At 37.0% G+C, this 24,740-nt stretch overlaps 3 protein-coding genes across 18 annotated transcripts in view; 2 read left to right on the forward strand and 1 right to left on the reverse strand.

Moving 5' to 3' along the window:
* Positions 1-24,740, reverse strand: part of LOC134219678 (uncharacterized) — a 134,850-nt gene that overhangs the window by 74,646 nt on the left and 35,464 nt on the right. The window lies entirely within an intron of this gene.
* Positions 7,022-10,573, forward strand: LOC134225384 (uncharacterized). The gene is made up of 6 exons (XM_062705401.1): positions 7,022-7,451; positions 7,520-7,647; positions 7,706-8,029; positions 8,090-8,279; positions 9,279-9,626; positions 10,037-10,573. The coding sequence occupies exons 1-6, from the start codon at positions 7,325-7,327 to the stop codon at positions 10,507-10,509; spliced, it is 1,590 nt and encodes a 529-aa protein (XP_062561385.1). The 5' UTR covers positions 7,022-7,324; the 3' UTR covers positions 10,510-10,573.
* LOC134225385 (uncharacterized) lies at positions 10,804-13,864 on the forward strand. Its single transcript, XM_062705403.1, has 2 exons — positions 10,804-11,665; positions 11,958-13,864. Exons 1-2 carry the CDS (start codon positions 11,332-11,334, stop codon positions 13,709-13,711), a joined length of 2,088 nt encoding a protein of 695 aa, XP_062561387.1. The 5' UTR covers positions 10,804-11,331; the 3' UTR covers positions 13,712-13,864.

A 24,740-nucleotide genomic window follows, 5' to 3' on the forward strand; every position in this document is an offset into this window, starting at 1 on the left:
AGCGATAAGCGAATCCCTATCTGGAATTGCACGAGCATGTGGTTATTCTCCCCGCACTGGGCCCAGATCGTGTTTAATGGGTGTGGAGATAAAACAACACCAGTGATAGGGTATTTATAGGGTATATATTGGATGTCACGTACCAGCCACGGTCACCTCCTTACTGGACTTGCGTACAAGTAGCGTTCTCTTGTGCAAGGACGAGGGAACTACTACAATGAGTGAGGACAACCTTGGTAGTGAGGCACCAGACTAGACTAGGGTACCCTCTGTAAGGTACCTTAACCTCCTGACTGTTGCTGAAGTAGGAATGGTATAGGGAACCACGCCCCTAGGGTCGCCTCCGGCTTGGCAGGTAAGTGGTGTCACCCTGTTGCAGGAAGGGGCGGTTACCACATTCCATTGATTAAGAACTGCTTGTGTTGCGGGATGTCAGCGAGAATTATTATCAATTGATACAATTTTTCCGAATAAATATGCCGCACAACCAGTCCAAATTCAACAACTGTTTCTACGACGATAATCACTCGACAACATCGTATCCGAGACGTAACTGAAACTGAAAACATGCTTGTTACGCAGAATCCTGTGAAATTTATAGTTTCGGTAATAGATCGCTGAATATATCAATTTGATAGATGAGGCGCTTGGAACGTACGGTTAGTTTACAAATCCATCGATCTCTGTTTTTATCAAGTGCCAATAATATTGACTTGTTCTCACTAATTGTATCATTATTGATTGCCTTCGGAGTATGTTAGCTCGTAGCGTTGTTTTTTACAATTTAGTTCTGGGAATAACACCGTTTGCGCCGATAGGTACTCACCGGTTCTGAGCGAGATTGTTCTACTGATAAAGTGAACAACCGAGTTCCTATCTATTCGCACTAGGTGATAAGTGTTTAAGGTTACAAGCTCGGTGACCATTCCTTGCTGTTTTAGTTATCAGTCGCACTCTATGAACCTGCGTTAAGGAGTGATGTCATATTATATTGGCAAAGATAAGTTTCAAAAACGGGGTTCGAACGATGGCGCTGTTGGGGAAATACTTAAACTTGATAATTACGATTGTTGAAAAAAAATGAGCTATCAAATGGACACAATAATCATATGAATCATAACCAGGATGAGTAATTTGAATAAAAATTCTAAACCCTCCATTTTTAAACATAAAACAGAAGCAGTACACGAACTTAAAAAACGATCAATTAAAAAGATTCTATTGACAGCTCTTGAGGTTGGTTTCCTATGAGTTTATTTAGAATCACGATAATGTTCATGAGTATTAATGATAAGATACAATTACTAACATGGAAAATATTCCAAGTTTTCAACTAAATACGTTGATTACTTTGTGAGCCTTAGAGGGTAAACTACTTGCCTGATAGCAAACCACATGACCAATTTCCAATTTTTCACAATGGTTGGGCATACCTAGAAAAGAAAAAAAATAACATGAAATTTAAACTTGATCAAATTTGAATGCATGTAATTTTTTATTTAAACTAGGGGCCAATTGTTTGACTCCTAAAGCCTTACGCCAAGTTGAAAGATAAAAATAATAATTATAACCCTAAAAACCTGGTATACATTGTAACTGTTCCATTTTAGTTTTTGTGGATTTGCACTTTCTTGTTGTATACACTAAATATGACAGCTTTTACCATAAACTCTATAATTTTGATATTACAGTAACAGGTCCACCTTTCTCTTCTTATCAAAGCAATTTCTATTGTTAGCAATAAAATTGTTTCATTTGCCATCCAGACATCGAAGTAGAAACCTGTTATGTATTGCTGCCGACTCGGGTGCCGAATTCTGTTTGTTTATATCTACCGGTATAGAAAAAGTCTCTCATATTAACTGTCCTTCTACGCATAATTGTCCCATTTTAGTTTTTTTTGGCTTTGGACTCTTTATCATAGAGTAGTCTATTTTGATGTATATTTTCGAAAACTTGCTCAGATATCTAGCTTTGTTGGAAAATCATTGCATAATTGTCTCGGCGTAATTGTCCCACTAAACTATTTTCATGATTATGATCGTAAAATTTATTTGTGGGTGAAAAATTAGAATGATTTCAATGGAATTGATTTTGATGAATGGTTCTGTGATGAAATTTTCTAAAATTTTCTACCGGTTGGTCGTGAAAAAAGGAAATTTGGGATCAATTCCAAATGCCATTTTCCCATTTTTTTTAAATTTATTTATTTTGGTACCAGCATGCGTAGAACGGCTTTTATTGGGTCGCGCGCTGGTCTGGCTCAACCTTATTTTGGGTTAGTTGTCTAAATAATTGAACCGGTTTAACATAAAAATGGATTTTGTAGCCTTGACATTAACCTTGAGTCAGATAGGCCATTTTTACACACTGAAAAACAAATTTAAAATATGTATTAGGCTACTACGGTTATAACTTTTGATAAAATATACACGCAAAACTGAAAGTATGCTCTTCTGGAGAGAAGTATGCTCTTTGCGGGAGAATGAGACTACCCACAAAAGGAGTAAAATTTGATGCATAAAAAGCTTTTCTGTTTTTATGCATAAAAGTTAATCATTTGTAAATGAAAGATAGTCATAATTGTGCATACTATTTATTCCTTTTTTGTGTGTAGTCGCATTCTCCCACGATGTACATTGTATAAGTACTATAATGTATCGTATAAGTATCGTGTACATTGTATAGGTACTAGTCTACGTCGGTTGACGAAATAAATAAATAGAAATAAATAGAAAATAAAACAATGGCTATATTAAAATCTTCCGAAAGTTTTTATATCAACATTTTAACAGTTTCTGTTTTTATACAGAACTGTATTAAAATCTGCCATCCGTTGGTTGGGTGGATCCAAACATATGTAAAAATTACAGCGAAATCGATTGATCCAGGCTTATGCGCCTATTATTTTCTCAACTACTGTATGTGTACAATTAAAGTGTTTTTCTTATCAAAAATTAAGAAGTAGGCACACACGTTGGCCTAATCTATATGAAAGATAATTTGTTGTTACCAGTCTGCAAGATGCAATCAGAATAGATTCCCGAATACGTGCTGTGATACTCAACAGCAAAATATTTTGATTTTTGATTTTATTGAAACTGTTGTAACCGTTGTTCCCAATGTGCGGCTTGTTGGCGCCTCCACAGGCATCCTTCTCAGTAAACCCCGCAAGTAAGCCCCTAATGCAACGTACACACCAGTCAAGCAGTTTGACGAACATTGACTCCGCCCCCAAGAAAACGCTTCGGTTGCTGCTTTGTTTGAGCGTGTGTGAAGTTGTTCGAACAACCATTTGACAGTTGGCGGCTCGGTTGGAAAAAATTAAAACGGTTTGAGTTGTCGGGGGTGGAGTCAAGGTTCGCCGAACATGTTTGAGCATTTGTAGTGAAGTTGCACAAACCTCCATATATTTTTTGATGGTTGGTGCTCAAGTTGGTGCTTCGGTCGTTCGTGTGTGATATTGTTGGTCGAATAAATTGATTGTTCGTGCCGCTGTTGGTAAAACTTGATGGATGTTTGAATAAACGAGAGGTGGAGTCAATGTTGGCCAAACTGCTTGACCGTGTGTACGTTCCATAAGACCTGTACCCAATCCTAAAAAAAAAAAAAAAAAAAAATATATATATATATATATATATATATATATATATATATATATATATATATATATATATATATTTCCAAAGCTACAGCCTTACTGGCGGTGTAGATCCAGATTGTATCGACAACCCAGCAAACACAAGATCGTATATCATAGCGAATAAGTGTACAAGGTGGAGGCCATATACGTGCATTTTGCACGCAGTCAAATGGAGGAATGCGCCTATATCGCCTCCACCTTGTACACTTATTCGCTAGCATATGCGATTTTGTGTTGGCTGGGAACGCTCAAGACAAACGACTTCTTCCATACTATCCATTACAGAAAACCAAATGTATGATTACCTTGTTAGCGGTTTGAGCGAGCACCCATTCCGTGCCCTGGTGGTTAATTTAACCTTCTGTCTGTGCTCAAAAAAACTTACGTTGTCTGTGGTCTGGGGTCAAATTGACCCCAAATTGAAATTGCTGTAACTTTTTTAATGTTTGGCCGATTTTTTATTTTTGGGGCTGTTACGAAAGATAATTTAATCATCTTTCAGGTAGTTACCAAATATTGACTATTGGTGGGCGGGTACATCGCTGGGAGGGGTTTTAGTGAACAAGGGTACAAAACAATGATTTTTCATGATTAGTTTTATATTATATCGGAACTACTTGAGTAGTCTAAAATAATGAATTCAAATATACCGCCACCTAGCGATCAAGCTCTAAACTGATCAATGCCTCATGTCAAAGCACACGCCTTTCTGCATAACCTTTTTGAAAAAGTGCAGTTCAAAATGGGTAGGATTTTCAGATATAAGTAAAATAAGCATGAAAAATCACTGTTTTTGTACCCTTTTTTACGAAAACCCCTCCCTGCGATGTACCCGCCCACCTATACTCAATCTTTGGTAACGACATGAAAGATGATTAAATTAAAATAGTCGAAACAGTTATAACAGTTATAATTTTCGAAAAAAAGTTATAGCAATTTTAATTTGGGGTCATTTTGACAGCACAGAAAACGTATTTTTTTTTGAAAAAAGTACGCTGTAGCGCATATTTTTAAGATTTTTCAAGCGAATTTGCACCTAGGAGACAGATCTCGGCGAGTTTTACCAAACTACCAAAAATTAGGAGAATCGGTTAAAAACTAAAAAAAATGGCAGCTACTCGAAGTGGCCTGGGGTCATATATATACTATATAGGCAATCCCTCTGATCATTCGACAAGTGACTATCAGAGTATAACGTGCTGTGCATGCAGCTATTTTGCTTGTATATAGTCGCGTGGTGAAATTAAGGTGCCTTAATTGCGTCTTGTTCAAGGTAGTTGTGAAATCAAATTAAATAATTTGTTAAGCTAGAGAAAAAATAACGTAGTGCTCAGTATTTGTTTTACAAAGCATTGGAACATCTAATTAAGTGTTTGTTATATCAGTTAGGTTAAAATGGATGGCACAGTAAGCCATCTCTGTGGCCATTTTGGAATCGACTAAACCATTCTTCTGCGAAGATGAGCGCCATCTTCCTAAAAACGTGGACTTAAAAATAAGACGTGCATCTTGGCGCTTCGCATTCCTGACATCCAGTTCGACGCTCAACCGAAAGAGTCCGAATTGGCCTCGCTACGTCCATCACGGCATTCCTCGCCACCTCAGTGCTGCACTCCGCCGTTCGATTCAGCCTCACTACTCCCATCGCCACCTATGTGCGGCACTCCGCCGCTCGATTCGACCTCGCTACGCTCATCGCCACCTCAGTGCGCACTGTGGTCGGATATCATGAAATCATGACATTAATAAATAACTCCTTAGGGTTGCCTCATGGAAGTTTGGTGTCTTCCACAAAGTTGCTGCATGATAAGTAAGCCGTTGGAGTAAGAATATCTATGGATACACTAAAAAACTATAAGAATAACAACTAAAATTGTCATGAATTAATTGTTAATACATTATCTTTAGCTTTAGCTAATCAGACAAATCAACGTTTTTTTTCTCTGCTGAAAGAAGTTCAGTTCTCAACCACAAGCTCCAAAATCTCTCGTCAACACCGACTTTATAGCAATCAAAACTTAGTCCGTAGTTTCTACGCAAACATATTGCAGAACACTTTAGAATTGCGTGAACTTCCGCTTCGAATACGGATGGCCAACTTCTCATGGGAATCGATATGTCTATCCAAGGGCCAGTAGCTCCTGCTCCCACTTAGTTGTTCAATTTTGAACCGTCAGTATTAAACGTAATTGATCCTGCGTGATGTTTCGGTCCTCCATTTAACCATTTATTGCGCCCAGGATCAATTACTTCAAACAGTCGATTGAAATTGTACTTTTTCTCCATCTAGTCTCCATTGTTTATTACTAGGGAGCTTACACTAAAGTTTTTTGGGATGATGGGCCTTAAGGTCACCTCATATAAGGTTTTCGGATCTTCTGATCCTCAAAGCACTTTTTTCAGCTTCTAATTGTACAATTTGATGAAGAGGAAGCATGTAGGGGAAGGTGGGTTGACTTGATCCCCGGGGAGACTAGATCACCCCCTGTTTTATCGAGAACTAAAGTAGTTTTGTTCTAGCGTATTTTTAGTATAGATCCTCTAGACAAATGACCACTATGTGGTGAGTTATTTTCTGGATTGACAACCTTATTTATTCTGCAGGGCGGTTTGTATGTTTTGACCTTCCCAAAAGATTTTTTTATTGGCCACGCAAAATTTGAACAACTTTGCATAACAATGACCAAAGTCTCACAGCAACAAGCCATAAATATGCTTATTGATCTGTACTGATGAAAATGTCAACATTCCATCAAATTTTTAGGGTATTTGATTTGAAGTTATTGCCTCAATATGGGGACACTTGATCCCCCGTTAGTTACCTATACAAAAATATAAATCTGTTCTTAGGCTTCTAATTTTGTGTAGATTTGGCGGATTTAATGAAGGGTTGGCAGGAAAAATTATTTATTGCCTAGATCTCATAGAAAGGGGATCAAGTCTTTTTATTTTTGGTTGTGATACATCGGAAATCAGAAAAGGGGATCAAGTCTACCCAGTCTCCCCTACAGTGAAGCATTTAGAGCAGTTGATGGTGTACTGCTCATTGCACCTGTAATTGAGATGGATGTTAATCGTTTACCTGTACTTCCGTTCTGAATTTTCATCAACTCAAAATTATGTTATTTTCACTCACCCGCACAGTGGCGGGTCCCCATACAAATATCGGACAAAACCTAATATGTTGGTCTATTTTTCACCAAAGAGTAATTTTGGAACGCTAAATTCATTTTGAGGTTAGAATTGTTATCTAACATATATTATACTACTCAAGTACTTCCAGAAGCCCATGCCTTAATGTCTAAAGTAGTAACAGTGTCCTTATTCTAACATTCACGCACAGAAAATCTGAATATTTGAAATAATTTTAATATTTATTGTTTTCAATAACTGAAATCTATTTGTTGCAAAAATACAGTTGTGTTGAACTAATCATGTTTTGTTTTCAAAACAATATAGAATAATTGTTGATTTTACTAGTATGATGAACAAATAAGTATATTTTTGAAACAACAATTATACACTTTGTTCTGAATATAAAGTTTGTTTATTTCAATCAATAACATTGTAGATTCGAATAATTTTATTTTTCAGTGTGTAAAAGAAAAACGGAACAGTAAGTGCACCGCCAGCATCGCCATTTTGTTTACTGTCGTAAAACGTTTTCATTATCACTGCAAAATGTCCGGGTCGGATAATTCACTTATCGAGGAATTAGATGTTGAGAAAATTTCTGTTGAGGAAGTGCGTCTTATTGAATTGCTCAATAGCTTCGGACTATCTGAGTCTATTATTGAAAGTTTTCTCGGTAAGTTTTTAATTGCTCTTAGCCTATACATATGCTTTGCATTAACCAAATTTCATTTTTTCTCATAGTCAATGGCTACACTACTGAAACGCTCAAGATAATTCAGCGCAAGGAGATTGAAGAATTGATTCCTCCTCCATCCCTCGCAGAAAGAACCAAGTTTATACATCATTTGGATGCCTGGAGAGTAGCTCAGGTACTTCTGTATATTTTCTGCTTTACATTACGTATCATTTTACAAATTGTTTTCACAGGGACTACCAAAAGTTGCCGAATTGTCAACAGAAAGCGTTTCATCCGCTATACAAAGCACCAGTTCCGGTTCTACAACAAAGTCATCCGGGAAAAATCTGATCACCCGTGATTCGTGCACAGCCGCTTTTTTATTGAACAACTCATCGAAAGGACAATCGATTATTGAGAACTATAAAAAAGTTCAATTTCTTTCCCGGTCTGATAAAAAAAGCATCACGCATATCGTCATCGACGAGTTCAAGAACAGATTCTCGAAACTGACATCGTTAGAGTTGATGGAAAAGGCCAAGGAGCTGAAACACATTTTTCCGGGTGAGCCACAGGTAATATTTGTGTTATTTATATTCTCTTTTCTGCTGTGCTGATTAACAGTGTTCTGGCAGGAAACATGGTATCAACCAACATTCGTGACAGACAGCTCGGGAAGGAGGAAACGCATTAACAAACAAGCAAAAGGTCGCTTGTATGACAGGAACGTCAACTACAAGGAGGTGGACCATCACATTTCTCAGCAAGTAATAGGTACATCTGAACCTTCCACCGAAAAGGATTCGGACGCTTCCAGTACAAACGGTAAGAGTTTTAATTGAAACATAATCCAAAATGTGCCCCTCTGTATTATTCACGCTCGGTAATAACGTCTATTCTAGTTTATTCAGACTATAAACTATTAAAACTTGAAAAATAGTATTTTGCCGCTAGCTTACCTGTGAGTCAGTCTCTTATTTGACATTTATGGAGGTCAACTGCACCCTTCCCTTCCGAGCATTTTGATCAATGTGGTAAATAAGAAGGCTTGAGTCCACGTTATCAGCACCTTCCCATCTACTACATTGCTCAGAATACTCGGAACTGGAACTGGATACATTATATGCCAATGAAAATTAAAAGTGTAACCATTGACTTCAGGATACTCCTTCTAAAATAATAAAGCTTGTCATCTGAACAGGCACAGTAAAGGCATAAGTACTGGAATGCTAATGGCGTTATTAGTATTAAGCTTGTTTTTCAGAATACTAATTGCAATATGTTGAAATTGACCGTTAATTATGTCTCATGCTGTAGAGAATGTTTTGTTTTGTCAATCACTTTAAGTACCGGTCGAGGTACTGGTACTTTGGCTGCCAGGCCGCGGAAGACTAGATGTTGGTCACGCGATTTGAAGCGACATTAGCAATCATTATGTACTCCATTTCACGGTGACGTCATCACCTCACCTATCTCTTTTCACCCTGCAAATCAAATTTGACAGGTAGTGGTCCTGTTGTATTCTAATTTTTATCAAGTGGGAGAGAGAAATGATACAATGCAATGCCCTATACTTTAGAATTAACTCGCTACACGGACGTGCTTTTCTCATTGCATACAAATTATGAAACAACAAGACCATTAACTGTCAAAATTGACATTTAATGGCCTTGTTGTTTTCCAACTTTCATGAAGAATGAAAGACGGGTGTTTTCAAACCAATGCTTCACATCCTTACCCTATCCCTTTCACGTCATTACCGAGTGTGTAAAATGAGATAACCTTAGTCTGCATGATTTAGATTGACAACACTGTGTTCTTTAGTTGCAGAATACCAGCAGGTGAAGGCTTGGCTTGTCCACAACCAAGACGAATGGGAGGAGCTGAAAGCAAAGTGGAAACGATCCAGCCCCTGGCGGCTATTGGAAGTTGCTAAGATCAACGGTCGCACATGTTCTTCTATCCTTGCTGAGTATCCGACACTACGAAATCACCGAGGATATCAACTTGTTCAAATCGATTTTGCACAGAAGTTTTCGGGAAAAGATGATGTTCTATTCGAACGCTGGATAGGATTTTCCAAAGTCGTGGAACAAATTTTGCAACTTGAAGTGGCAGACGTCAATGGGAGAGCGCTCCTCGCATGCTTGGATGCGGGTGAAGTTACCGAGGGTAAGTTGTCTCTGAGAGATCGACCGATTTTGTCTAACTTTGTTAAACAGTTTGTTGAATCGATGCTCATGACGCATTCCGTCTTGCCACTAATTTTAGTAGGATGTATGTAAATCTTTCGATTTAAGTAGATTTTAACGATGACGCAATCTAAGGTCCAATCACCCTACTTCGTAGACTCCGTTTAGAACTTGATAAATAATTAGTCTTTGGATGTGTTAAACTCTCATAAGCATTGTTTCTTCTGAATGATAGAATCAGTTGATTTGTCCTAAAAAATATGAGGACCTATTATTTTTTATCAATGAAATTCAAATAATTTAAGCTTTTATTCAACCACAAAAAGATATCTTAACAATTACAATGAAACGATATTCTCAATAACACTTTTTATTTATTATTATTTTTAGATGCTCGGAACTATGTGATTGTTGCTCTTCTCGCCCACATACTGCCTCGTGCACACATTAAGTGTCCGGGTAAGAAACGGTGGAAGCCCTCCAACAGTGAAGCGCAGGAAGGTGTAGTGCTCCATGTGCAGCAGCTATCCGACCTAGAATCAACTCTTGCTCGTCTGTTCAAAGGATTTCGTGACAGAGGAATTTCTTCTGCTCCTTTCATCGTCATTCACGGTGAAGATTGGAAGAACCCGACCAGTTTCACTGTCTGGAATAATGTGGTGTCTTACAAGCTGCCAAGTTTTCTGAAAGCTTTGGACATATGCATCAAGATCTACAAGACTTACAGTATCGATTATCCACCGCAGTCAGCTATCATTTGGAAGCTGCTGTCCACGTACTTATTTGAAATCGACGAATCTGAGCAGAACCCTACTGTTGAATCTTTGTGCTCAACAATACGCCAAAAATTATCATCAGAATGATTCGCTGCATCGTTAATAAATGTTTTTGGAAAGCAACCTCGATCAACAGCTTGTACGAACATTTAAATAGAGTGCACAGTTCGATATCATTATATGTTTGTAACTACGAGGGCTGGTGTGTATCAGTGGAGAACACTCAACGGCTGCAAGTGTTCATTAACAGATGCCTGCGGTATATAATTCGGGCCTGGTGGCCTCACAACTGGATCTCAAACAACGAGCTCCATCGTCGTTGTCACCAGAGGCCGATAACAACAGAAATTCGGGATCGGAAGTGGGGCTGGGTCGGCCACACTCTACGTAGGGGCGGAAACGAAATCTGTAAGCAAGCATTAGACTGGAACCCAGCGGGACATCGCAGCAGAGGCAGACCCAGAGGCTCATGGCGGCGAAGCCTCAATAAAGAAATAAAAGAAGTCGACCGAAATCTAACCTGGCAACAGGTTAAAGCGATAGCCGGGCATCGCTCAGGATGGAGATCTTTCAAGTCGGCCCTTTGCACCACCGGAGGTGTACAGGATCCATAAGTAAGTAAGTAACTACGAGGGCTGTTCCAGAAACTTTAGCGTTCGAGCATCATTTTTCCGTCATTTTAAAAAACATTATGAAGAAGTTAGTTGGAGAAATATTAACTCACAACAAGAGAGGAAATTAACAAACGAACTTCATTTTCCGTCCGAAAGTGAAAAAACAAGCGAGCAGAAAGTGCAAAGTGACTCTGTAGAGATAACGAGCAACGAAGAAATAGAAATAAACGCCAATGAACCGATAGAGAAGAATAACATTATTGATTTTGATGAGCTGTCTAATCGACTAAGGTTGATGAGTTTGAACTTCAACTTAAAATGGTTAAATACGAATACCTTACCACGCAGTACCGTGTTTGAAATGCAAAAAGATGTCAGAACGAGTATACTTAAACCATGCGAGGAAATCGTTACTAATATGGAGACAACAGGTTACATCTCTTCTGCAAGCGGAACTATGCTCAAGAAAATGTTCGATGTTTTCACCGGTGTAGAAACTGAGTATAAGTTACTTCAAGAATTAAAAGCATCAGATTTATTTAAAGATGCACGAGAATTCATAATAAGTGATGTTTTACAAGCCGGTATTGTAAACAATCAACAGCAACTGATCAATGATCGAATAAGTGGTGAGTTTTTGGCAAAATATATATTTTGATCATATTTTTAACGTCATAAGACGACTTAGTAATATTCCATTCAATTCCACCTCTTGAGTGTAGCTTTACAGATACGCATTTCAACCTCAACTGTGTCTAATGTCAACATGCCTAACTACAATACCTCAGATACAATCTAACAATCAAGTAGTAGAATTAAACGGAATAGTACTAACTCGTCTAACGAAGAAAAAAGAAGATATTTACTATAATAAATAAGCACTCAATATAATTTTCAAATTAATTCATTATTGCTTTGTAGGTATGTTGATGCCCATACAATTTCATTTGAGGAAGTACTTAGAAACGACAAACATGTTCCAAACAATATTAGCCTGTCTTCATCCGTCCAAGGATGGGCACGTGCGTAGTCTCGTAGATGGAAGCATTTGGAAACAACGGACAGCCGGTGTAGACAAAATTGTTATTCCTTTGAATCTATTTTTCGACGACTTTACCACGTCAGATACTGTGTCACCACATGCATCTAGAACGTCGATATGTGCAATATATTACTATATTCCTTGTTTGCCAGGACATCTTTTATCTAAGTTAGCGAATATTCTAGTTGCAGGTTACATATTAACTGAAGATAGAAAACAATACGAAAACGATGAACTCTTCAGCATTTTGGTAGACATATTGATTCAATTAGAGACAGAAGGCTTAGATATTACATATGAAGGCAAAACAATTACAGTTCACTTTATGCTTGGCTTCATAACAGGGGATAACCTGGGCATTTCTGGCATATTAGATCTAGTCGAATCAGCTCGAGCCAACTTTTATTGTCGAGTATGCAAACGAAATCGTGCACAACGAGAAATAGATGTGCGTGAATATCCTGAGAGTTTCCGTAGTGTAGAAAGCTACTATTTAGATTTAGATCTAGGTGATGTTTCGATGACCGGAATCAAAAAAGATAGTATTTTTAATCGCATTCCTTCGTATCATGTCGCATTGAATATATATTTCGATTTAATGCACGATTTGTGGGAGGGTGTGTGTGTTTATGGACTTGCACATTGTTTAAAGTACTTTGTTACAACCAAAAAAATGTTTTCACTAGATGAACTTAATGCAAGAAAGAATCTCTTCGTTTTTGGTAGTTTAAATAACTCAAATATTCCTAACGATATTAAAGACGTTAATATAGCTAAAAGTAAAATCAAATTAACAGCTAGCGAGATAAAAACACTGTTGACATTCTTCCCGCTTATTGTGGGAAAAGCGGTTCCAAATGATGATAGCGTCTGGAAGTATTTATGCGGTCTTTTAAAAATATGCCATATACTTATGCTGAGGGAGTTTCCACTAAGGTTGGTTGAAACTTTGCGAAAATTGGTTGAAATTCATCACTCACAATATCAAGAGCTTTTCAATCATACACTCAAACCGAAGCATCACAATCTCTTGCATTATGCATCATCTTTACTCACTTCTGGCACACCGCGCCACCAATGGGCGATGAGGGGCGAAGGAAAGCATCGGGAGGCAAAACAATATAGCAGAGTGAGCAATAATAAAATCAATTTATGTAAATCATTAAGCATCAAAGCAGGATATAAATTTGCTTATAATGTGCTTAACAATGCGTTCATCCCTCCTACAATAGAAATAAACGAATCTGATATTAAGCTGGAATCGTTAAGACCAGATCATCAACATCTACTAGGCGAATTAGGTAATAACATCACTGTGGAATATATTGATCGTCTGATAAAAAAAGGATCGACTTTTGAAAAGGGTACCATATTTTACACATGTCAGGAGAATTTCATAAAGCTGTTTGAGTTGGAGAGTATATTTAGAGATAACAAAAACACACTCACGTTTATTTGTACTAAAATTAATTCAAACGGTTTTAATGATCACTTACAATCATTTGAAGTGTACAAGTCAGGAGTTCACACAATCGTATCAAACGTGGAAGAAACGGAAGTATTTGCAATTAATTTACATAAAGTAGATGAGACTTTTTTTTTTAGATTCTGCAACTTTGTTGACTTAGTATAAAAATGTACGATAATAAAATAAAATAAAACTGAATCACGTCTTTCCATCAAAAACTGTAATCGTGATATGCCCTAGTTTCAATTAGCAAGCGCATTAGAAACAAATAGCATCAACATAATTAGCCGCGGTATTTTGCTGATTGAAAGTAGAGCACATCACGATGGACAAAAAATATTTCAATGAATTTATTTTAATTGATTTAATAATAATGACTGCATTAAAACAAAAATGACACATTTTCATTCCAATGCATGAATATTATTGTTTCAACAAAAAAAGTTTTTGAATTAAAAATTATGTTTGTTGATCTACCTTGATTCGAATTGACAAATATAATAATAAATTTTATTGAATCAAATACAAGGTGGTTATAGAATCAATTGAAAATTATTTTAGGTCGCCATACAATGCAGTATTATTATTGAAATTATACATATATTTTTTGAAATCAAAATTGTTTTCTGTGCGTGTTGAAGCAGTCAATTTCCAGCTTTGGAGCAAATCATCACACTAACCACTGGAAAGTAGACAAAAAAAATAGATTTTAATACATGATTTCTTTTGCCACACAAATTTGTTAGGAAGAAGCTTTACAGCATTAACTTCAATAAGCCACCAAAAACTACGATACACACAGTTAAAAAAATAAGTAGGTAGGGGAAACCGCCAAATGTTGAACGGCTAATTTTGTCGCCTATTGTTGAACTCCCATAAGAAATGCACGTGCGTTCAACAATAGGCGAAGAAATTAGCCGTTCAACATTTGGCGAATTACCCTAGTCTTGAATTTATTTCATGTCTTGCCTTAGCACATGCACAGCCAGTATTGAAAAGCATTTTGGAAATGTCGGATGTATTTTTGAGCATTTTGTTGTCAGCATTAATATGTGCAGCATATCAGCATAGCTTTAAAGGTTTTCCTCGGTCTTAATTTTTCACAGACAATACTTTCTTCAATATTCACTCTCGGAGAGTCAATTGCATTACAAGGAAATTAAAACCTTTCATATGTAGGATGTATAGGTAGAGCATTTTATACATATATCCCATTGCATAAAAAGTGAAGGAAATGTTACCTATTTAAGATGATGATATCGCATTAAACTATTTTTTCTTGAACATTAAGGAAGCATTATTAAATTCAATAAGCATCTCACAAATTAAACAGGAAGTAGCTAGTGAACACTAGGCCGAAGCTTGCGACGCTCTGCCCTGCGCGAAAAGTTCATTAACATCACCATAACCCTTTAGGTATCTGCTGGGATGTCGATCGCTCACGTAATATGGGCCGGTTCGTGTCTGCAGAAAGTAAACAACACTAGGCAGTGTTTAGATATACCTATTCAAACCAAAAGCATTTTCCCACTCAAAGGTGTGAGGTAATGTTGAAAATAAAACAAAACAAATGATTCGTTCATGTTTATTCATGCGGACCTTGAACAACAACGACCACCATCGGCATCAGCCAGTGAGTGGAATAAAAATTAACAAGAGATGCATCTACTAATTTCTACTAGCGTGTTCCTTGGCATGGACTAATGATACCCGTGCGGTAGAAGTGCATTTCAATATGCCTCTCATTTCTTCTTGTACGAAATGAATTTAATGCACTGCTAAGCATATCAATGCCGTATAATTATAAAAATGGGAATCTCAGACAGGCAATTGAAATTTGCATTCATGAATCACGTGGCAAAAAAACATGACTGAGATTTGATTGGAGAACTGCCTGTGTTAACTTTCAAAATATGTAATATTTTATGTTATCCATTGGTACATCGCTTTATAAGAAGTGGCCATATGTCAGAATCGTACATGTATTTTGTGCTAATTAACTCGTGTATATATCGGCGCTTCATGATACGTTCCTTCTTCTTTTTGCTTTTCTCGTACAAAAAAGTTGTTCTGAAAGGCGATCATGGCACTCCAAAATTTAACTTTTTATAGAAGTCTCGAGAGACCCACGATATTATATACCAATCGCCTCAGCTTGTCGATCTGAACAAATGTCTGTATGTCCGTGTGTATGTGTGTGTGTGCAAATGAAAACCGGAAACATTAGCCACTTTTCCATATAGTAATTTTTAGCCGATTTTCTGGCAAAAAGTTGCATTCTACGACGACGACGACAAGCCCTAGTTGATCTAGTTAGTATTGAATTTAATCACGGACGGTCATTGCGTTCAAAAGTAATGAAGAAAATGGTGTGTTGAACCATAAAAGCTAGAGCCGTAATGTAGGCAACTATTTATGATGTGTATCACACTAAGGGGAAACCAAACGATTGAATTGAGAAAGGCATCGTCACCGCTAGGTGGATTAGTCTGGGTTTTATTAACATTTCCACAGAAAATTGATTAAATAAATTCATGCCTGAAATGAATCAAATGCCGTGGCATGACGGTGACTTTTATGCATCCAAAACAGCTAGAAGTAAACCTCCAGAAATGTGTATGACTGAAGGATCTGAAGCGAATTTTATCAGAAATATGTTATGCAAGCAAGAAGGCAGTAGCTTATATGTATAAAGGTTAACCGAACTCTCAGTAGAGGTATTCTTCTTCTTATTAAAGTTATCACATCCCCAATTGGGATATTGCTGCCTTGCAGCATAGTATTCATTAAGCTCTTCCACATTTGTTAACTGCAATGCACTGGCAGAGCTAAGCTGGGGACGATGGGGCACGTGACCCACCAAATCGATTATTTCCGCCAAAATTGACATGGCAAATGCTGGGTAATGCGTACCTGAATGAATAAAATTGACCCAATTTCGCGGTTCTTAGCCTCTTACCCAGCAACTCTTATCCCTACCTCCTCGTGGCGCTGGCCGGGATACGTGCAACCCAATGAGCATAGATAGAAGGTGAGGAAGAAGACCAAATGCAAGTGTATTAGTGGATGATAGAAAATGTAAACAGCAAATGGTGACGTACATATTTGCACGGCTTCTTATGGGAACTCGTTAGAATGTAGTAGTGAAAGCTTTTTCGCCATACACGAAAGGCACGCACACAAAATATGAATTTCCATACCTTAGTATTTATTTTCATTGCGTGCAACCTTAGAGAAGATCGGTAACCAACCCCGGTGGGAACTATGGTCGTATGCTGACAGTAAAGGGGGGATTTTCTCCTCTCCGGAGGTGCAAATCTGATCGAGCGTCTGTTCTCCATGTTTGGAGTGGCTCACAACAGTGACTGTTTCTCATGTTAGGGCGGCTGATCATCGTCCGAGTGCCAATGAGTCTAAGCAGAACTGTGTACACCATGCTGCATCATGTCAGCATCGAAAAGGTAGTGAATTCAACGCGATGCAGGTAGCGCAACCCTGATAAGGTAGCCTTACGCACAAAAAAGGCAAAAGTAGAGCAAACGGATTGATGAATCGGACCTGGGGACCCTAAACGTTCAGGGAAACTGGAGGAGCATCGCCCAAGACCGACGATTACAGAGCTCTACAATACGCCAAGCATAGGTGTATCGACGCTGTAGTCTACCAGGTAACAAGGTAGGTACGCCAAAATCAGTCTGAAAAAAACTGATTATCTAAAATCACTGGCGGAGCTAAGCTGAGGCACGTGACACACCAAATCGAATGATTTCCCTGAAATTTATTTTTATACGCCAAAATTGCTTTGAAAAAAAAAACTGATTTTCATAGAATTTTTTGGGATTATTTCCGAAAGAATTTTTGGATAAATCTTTGGAAATTCTGATAGGTATTTTTTGGAAATATACTTGAGAATCTATTCTGAAATTTCTCAAGGAATTTCTTCGATAATTTCTTTTGAAAATCCTTCAGAAATTGTTTCCACTCCAGGAATTCCCTCCAGGAATAATTCAGAAAATTACGCCATTAACTTCTTTTGTCATTCCTCCAGGGATTCCAGGTTTCTTCGGAAAATCGGAAATTATATTGGAAGTTTTTTTCCGGAAATTTATTGAAGAATGAAACAGAAAATCCTAAAGGAATTTTCGGAACAATTTCTAACGGAAATGTCAATGAAATTTTCGACGAAACTCTTGAAGTAATTTCTTAATGATTCTTAAAAGAATGTCTGAATGAATTTATGATTTCTAAAAGAATTTCTAAAGGAAGATGGGAAACCATTGAGGAATTTAAAATTAAAATTTCCGCCGGAAATTTTAATTAATTTTCTCAATAATTTCTGGGTGAAATTATAAAGATATACCTAAAAGCAAGGATGTTAACGATCATTCAGTAATTTGCGTTCGATCATTTAGTAGTTTGTCAATAACACATTCCAGAAGCTGAATTTCAAAATATGTTGTATGGTGGACTTCTAGTGCGAAGGTTTTTCTGCAACTTTGCCTAATGGTTCGTTATTAGAATTTAACTAATAACGGAGTTAGAGCGCTAGTTGCAGTAACTTAAACTAAATGATTGGAATTTTATTGTCATTTAGTCTAAGTTACTGAAACTATAGCTGTAACTCCGTTACTAGTGGAATTCAAACAAAGAACCATTAGGCAGAGTTGTAGAAAAACCTTCGCACTAGAAGTCCACCATACAACATATTTTGAAATTCAGCTTCTGGAATGTCAGAAAAATATATTAAGCTCGTTTAGTGGAATGTATTAAACCGTCTAAGACGAATTAAGTACTGTCCATTTGTCCAGTACTGTCCATATATAAAAATAAACTGGTGGAATTAAATGGACAGTACTTAATTCGTCTTAGACGGTTTTTTTCTGGAATGTGTTATTGTCAAACTACTAAATAATTAAATTTTGTAGGAATTTCCGACATTCTTAAGTTTTTGCAAGAATTTCTTTGGACATTCCTTCAAGAATTCTTTCGGAATGTCATGGGATTTCTTCTAAAAATCTTCCGGAAATTGCATTGGAAATAAATCCAGAAATTTCTTTGGATATTCCTTATAATATTCCCTCGAAAATCCAAAAAAGGAATTATAAGAAAATTTCGAAAGATCCTTCTTCTAGGATTTTTTTTTCTAAACCTACGGAAATTATTTTAGGATTACCTTTGTGAATTCCTTTAAGAATTTCTTCGAAATATATTTAAAGAACTAAAATTGGATTTATTTACCAATTCTTACAGAAATTCCTTTAGACATTCGGAGATATCTTTTTAAATTCCTTCGTAATTTCCTTTGCGCATTCTTGCGGGAATCTTTTCAAAAAATGCTTTAGAATTTGGTTTCAGAATACTTCGTAAATTTCATTACGAAATTATTTTGGGAATTTCTTCGAGAATTCTTTAGAAATTCCTTGCGAAGTTTCTTCACGAAATCCTTTGAAATTTCCGTTAGAAACTACTGCAAAAATTCCTTTAAGGATTTCCTATTTCATTCTTCCATAATTTCCGGATGATTTTTTGTAACAACAATTCCGGAATCATTCCTGCAAAAAAATGGAAGCAATATTACATTGTAATTTCTGGAGATATTTACAAAGGTCTTTCGGGAGGTTTTACGAAAGAATCCCTGGAGGAATGTCTAAATGAACTTCTTCTTCTTCTTATTGGCATTACATCCCCACACTGGGACAGAGCTGCCTCGCAGCTTAGTGTTCATTAAGCACTTCCACAGTTATTAACTGCGAGGTTTCTAAGCCAAGTTACCATTTTTGCATTGGTATATCATGAGGCTAACACGATGATACTTTTATGCCCAGGGAAGTCGAGACAATTTTCAATCCGAAAATTGCCTAGATCGGCACCGGGAATCGAACCCAGCCACCCTCAGCATGCAGTCTTGCTTTGTAGCCGCGCGTCTTACCGCACGGCTAAGGAGGGCCCCGCAAAAGTACTACAGGGGGAATTTTATAAATTATTCCTGGAGGAGTTCCCGAAAGATTTTTTGGAGGATTTGCTAGAGAAATTCCTGGAGGCATTTCCAAATGTATTTCAGGAAGAACCGCTATTTTTTTATCACAATAGATCTAACAAGTGGTCGCAGTGATTAAAATACCTAATAAGGAAAAAAAAACGACATTTTACAACATGCATGTTTTCTATTTATATTGGTTGAAGAGCTCGATGAGTAGTACTCGTTAACACCATTTTTGGGAAATGGCGTATGCGTCACTTTTTCAGATTACGGCAGAGCAATTCTTTCGGGAATTCTGCCACGAATTAATCTGGGAAGTCCCTCAAAAATTCGGACAGCAGTAAAACAAAACCCTGTTTTGAATGTGGAATTAGGATATGCAAAAAAAAACAAAAATATCGAGATTTCAGTCGATCCATCATCATACTTCTTCGAATATTCTCGAGAATTCCTTAGGAATTACCTTCGGAGTTGCTTCGGATTTTTTTCAGTAATGATATTTCATGAATTAGCTTAGCTTAGCTTAGCTTTGACTGACTACACATATCTATGGTTGCTACTCCGTGATTGACCAGAATCAGTGAAATTGCACAAAGAATCAACTGAAAGTTCGACTGGGATTGTTCAAGCATTCTCAGTGTGCAAGTTTCAGTGACTCTAATATTCAAATGATCAATAACGGCGCCGGCCACGTCCCTGTAGTCAGTTAGGAAGAGGGAAGGAATATTAGTAGGTGGTTTTTGCTATTTGAAGACCGTGTTTACCTCTGCGTCTCCACAAAAACCATAGGAAGGATTATCAGTTAGTTGATGGGCATCGTTGGATCTGGATTCACTCTGATAAGCGATACGACCGTGCCACCGGCCGCACAATGCAGAACACAATATTTCGGCCGATCGCGCGATCGTTCTGCTGTCCGAAACAAGAGAAATATCGCACTGAACTGATTTTTATTACCGGCCGCGCAATGCAGAACACAATATTTCGGCCGATCCCGCGATCGTTGTGCTGTCCAAAACAAGAGAAATCACGCACTCAGTAATGATATTTCATGAATTTAATCAAAAGTTCATTTCGAAAGTTCTCCCCCGGGAATTAATTCAGTTGGTCGCCCAGAATTTCTTTCAGGTATGCCTTCGAAAATTCCAAAAAATCCTTTCGAAAATTCTTTTAAAAATTTGTCTAAGTATTATTTTAGAAACCCCTCGGAATTTCCTTCAGCAATACTTTTAGAAATTCTTCCAGGTATTGCATCGGAAATTCCTACCGGCTGCGCCATGTCGTCTCGATCTTTGTTTCGTTCTGTCAATCGCGTTCATATTTTTGTGCTAATGGGCGCCTACTATTCGAACGTCGATTGCTTCGATTTAGAAATTCAAATCTCATTCAAATAACTCATGCTTTCATTTCGTATCTCCGATTATTATTTTAACACAATCCGCTACTACCACAAAACCGCTCATCTCTACTCTTTTCTATGATTCTATTTGGTTAAAAAATCGCTAAACAACACATTGTTGAATTTTAAATTCTCTGTCATGTTAGTTTTCAAGTCCCAAGAACATCGATCAAACAACAAAATCAAAAAATCTTCAAATGAAAATCTCGCATAACTTTTCAAAAGCACCTAAGTAACATTTTTTCATGAATTAATTTGAATAGCGCAATCAAGAGAACAACATGATAGCTATTGATTGCTGTATTCAAATTAATTCATGAAAAAAATGTTACTTAGGTCCTTTTGAAAAGTTAAGCGAGAAATCATATTTTTCATTGCTTTTCATATTACATATTTTTGTGGTTCTACGTCTATCTCAGCCAAAGACCAACTGATTCCTTTCCTTCTGTTTTTTCATCACTAATTCACTACCAAAGTTCAAATCTGTGTTTTCTTCTTTTTTATGATCATCTTGTACCTTTGCTTCTCCGTCTATTTCCACCGGAGAGCATTTCTTTTTTTACTCCTCCTACTTTCTCTCTTTTACACAAAAAAAATACCCCGAATCAAGGCCAGCTACCAACCGCGCCATGTCGGGGCCGAGCGAATATCCTTAGGACATCCGTCGAATATCTGATTTATCATGGGCCGTATACTCACAAGTATGTTCTGACAGAACGAGTAGCTCTAGTGATACATAGATGATGTAGCCAATATTCGGATTAGTATCGTCTCGATCTTTGTTTCGTTCTGTCAATCGAGTTCATTTTTTTGTGCTAATGGGCGCCTACTATTCGAACGTCGATTGCTTCGATTTAGAAATTCAAATCTCATTCAAATAACTCATGCTTTCATTTCGTATCTCCGATTATTATTTTAACACAATCCGCTACTACCACAAAACCGCTCACCTCTACTCTTTTCTATGATTCTATTTGGTTAAAAAATCGCTAAACAGCACTTTGTTGAATTTTAAATTCTCTGTCATGTTAGTTTTCAAGTCCCAAGAACATCGACCAAACAACAAAATCAAAAAATCTTCAAATGAAAATCTCGCATAACTTTTCAAAAGCACCTAAGTAACATTTTTCATGAATTAATTTGAATAAGCGCAATCAAGAGAACAACATGATAGCTATTGATTGCTGTATTCAAATTAATTCATGAAAAAATATTACTTAGGTCACTGAAAAGTTAAACGAAAATCATATTTTTCATTGCTTTTCATATTACATATTTTTGTGGTTCTACGTCTATCTCAGCCAAAGACCAACTGATTCCTTTCCTTCTGTTTTTTCATCACTAATTCACTACCAAAGTTCAAATCTGTGTTTTCTTCTTTTTTTTATGATCATCTTGTACCTTTGCTTCTCCGTCTATTTCCACCGGAGAGCATTTCTTTTTTTACTCCTCCTACTTTCTCTCTTTTACACAAAAAAAATACCCCGAATCAAGGCCAGCTACCAACCGCGCCATGTCGGGGCCGAGCGAATATCCTTAGGACATCCGTCGAATATCTGATTTATCATGGGCCGTATACTCACAAGTATGTTCTGACAGAACGAGTAGCTCTAGTGATACATAGATGATGTAGCCAATATTCGGATTAGTATCGTCTCGATCTTTGTTTCGTTCTGTCAATCGAGTTCATTTTTTTTGTGCTAATGGGCGCCTACTATTCGAACGTCGATTGCTTCGATTTAGAAATTCAAATCTCATTCAAATAACTCATGCTTTCATTTCGTATCTCCGATTATTATTTTAACACAATCCGCTACTACCACAATCCCGCTCACCTCTACTCTTTTCTATGATTCTATTTGGTTAAAAAATCGCTAAACAACACTTTGTTGAATTTTAAATTCTCTGTCATGTTAGTTTTCAAGTCACAAGAACTACGATCAAACTAGGAATGGGCGATACCGATACGATATATCGGGAATCGATATTTTCGCTCCGATTAATCGATATTTCGTATCGATTTTTTTAAGTTCGATTTTTGACTGTATCGATTTTTTCTAGCGGATATCGGATTTCGATTTTTTGAATTCCAAAAATATAGCACATTAGGCACAATCTGTTAAAAACAGCGAAACTTTGATGTGCGATTCGATGACCTGAAATGAAAAATCTAAACCAAACCTTTTTTTTTTTTTTTTGCTCCTGCTTTTAATTTTTCGGGCGTATCGATATATCGGCATATCGATGTTTCAACGCCGATATTTTTCGGCATCGATTTTTCGACAATAAAAACATCGATTCGGCAGTATCGATATTTTTCCGAAAAACGCCCATTCCTAGATCAAACAACAAAATCAGAAAATCTTCAAACATCGTTTTTTTTTATTGCTTTTCATATTATTTGTGTGGCTCTACGTTTATATCAGCCAAAGACCAACTGTTTCCTTCCTTTTTTTCATCACTACCAAAGTTCAAATTTATGTTTTTTTTTCTTTTTTATGATCCTCTTGTACACTCGCTTCTCCGTATATTTCCACCGGAGAGCATTTTAAAATTCTTTTCATCGCATTTTTCTGTTTTTTCTTCTTTTTCATATTAACTTGTACCTTTGCTTCTCTGGCTATTTCCTCCGGAGAGCATTTCTCATCTCTTTTTTTCTCCTCCTACTTTCTCTCTTTTACACAAAAAATACCCAGAATCATGGCCAGCTACCAACCGCGCCATGTCGGGGCCGAGCGAATATCCTTAGGACATCCGTCGAATATCTGAATTATCATGGGCCGTGTACTCATGTATGTATGTATGTTCTGACAGAACGAGTAGCTCTAGTGATACATAGACGATGTAGCCAATATTCGGATTAGTATCGTCTCGATCTTTGTTTCGTTCTGTCAATCGAGTTCATATTTTTGTGCTAATGAGCGCCTACTATTCGAACGTCGATTGCTTCGATTTAGAAATTCAAATCTCATTCAAATAACTCATGCTTTCATTTCGTATCTCCGATTATTGTTTTAACACAATCCGCTACTACCACAATCGGCTCCCGTAATTCCGCTGGATTTACTCTCCGGATATTCCGGATGAATTTCAAAAGGAATTCCCTAAGGAACTCCTGAAGGTATTTCCGAAATTCTTGAATTTCTCTGTGAAATCCTCCAAGAATTTCTTCGGAATTTTCTCCAGGGATTCTTTCGGCAAATTCTCAAGAAAATTACTTGGAGATATATCCAGAGTTTTTTTTGGAGATAAACCAAGATATTTCTTTAAGAATTGCTTTAGAAAAACCTTAAAAAATCCTTAAGGAATACTTGCGACTTGAGAATTCCTCCAGAAATTTCTTCCGAGATTTCTTTGAAAATTCCTTCGGAAATTCCAAAATTATTTTAAGAATTTCTTCGGAAACTCTTTTAGAAATTCCATCGGAATTTGCTTTGAAAATTTTGTCGGAATTCCTACAAAAATTTCTTCGGATATTCCTACGGAAATTGCTTCAGGGAAATCTTGCTGCAGAAATCGGTCTTGAAATTCCTTCGATTTTTTTTAGAAATTGCTTCAGAAATTATTTCAGGAATTTCTTTAATAAATTCTTCCAGTATTCCTATTATTATTTAAATTTCTCCAGTACTTCATCCAGGAATTCATTCGATTTTTCGGAATTCCATCGGACATTGCTCCGAAAATTTAATTAGAATTACCTGAGACCTTCGGATATTACTGTACTATTTATTTCAGGAGTCACTTCTGAAATTTATTTAGAAATTCTTTTAGGATTATTCGGAAATTACTTTAAGAGTTCTTTCGTAAATTTCATC

This window comes from Armigeres subalbatus, chromosome 3 (genome assembly GCF_024139115.2).
Source record: "Armigeres subalbatus isolate Guangzhou_Male chromosome 3, GZ_Asu_2, whole genome shotgun sequence".
NCBI lineage: Eukaryota > Metazoa > Arthropoda > Insecta > Diptera > Culicidae > Armigeres > Armigeres subalbatus.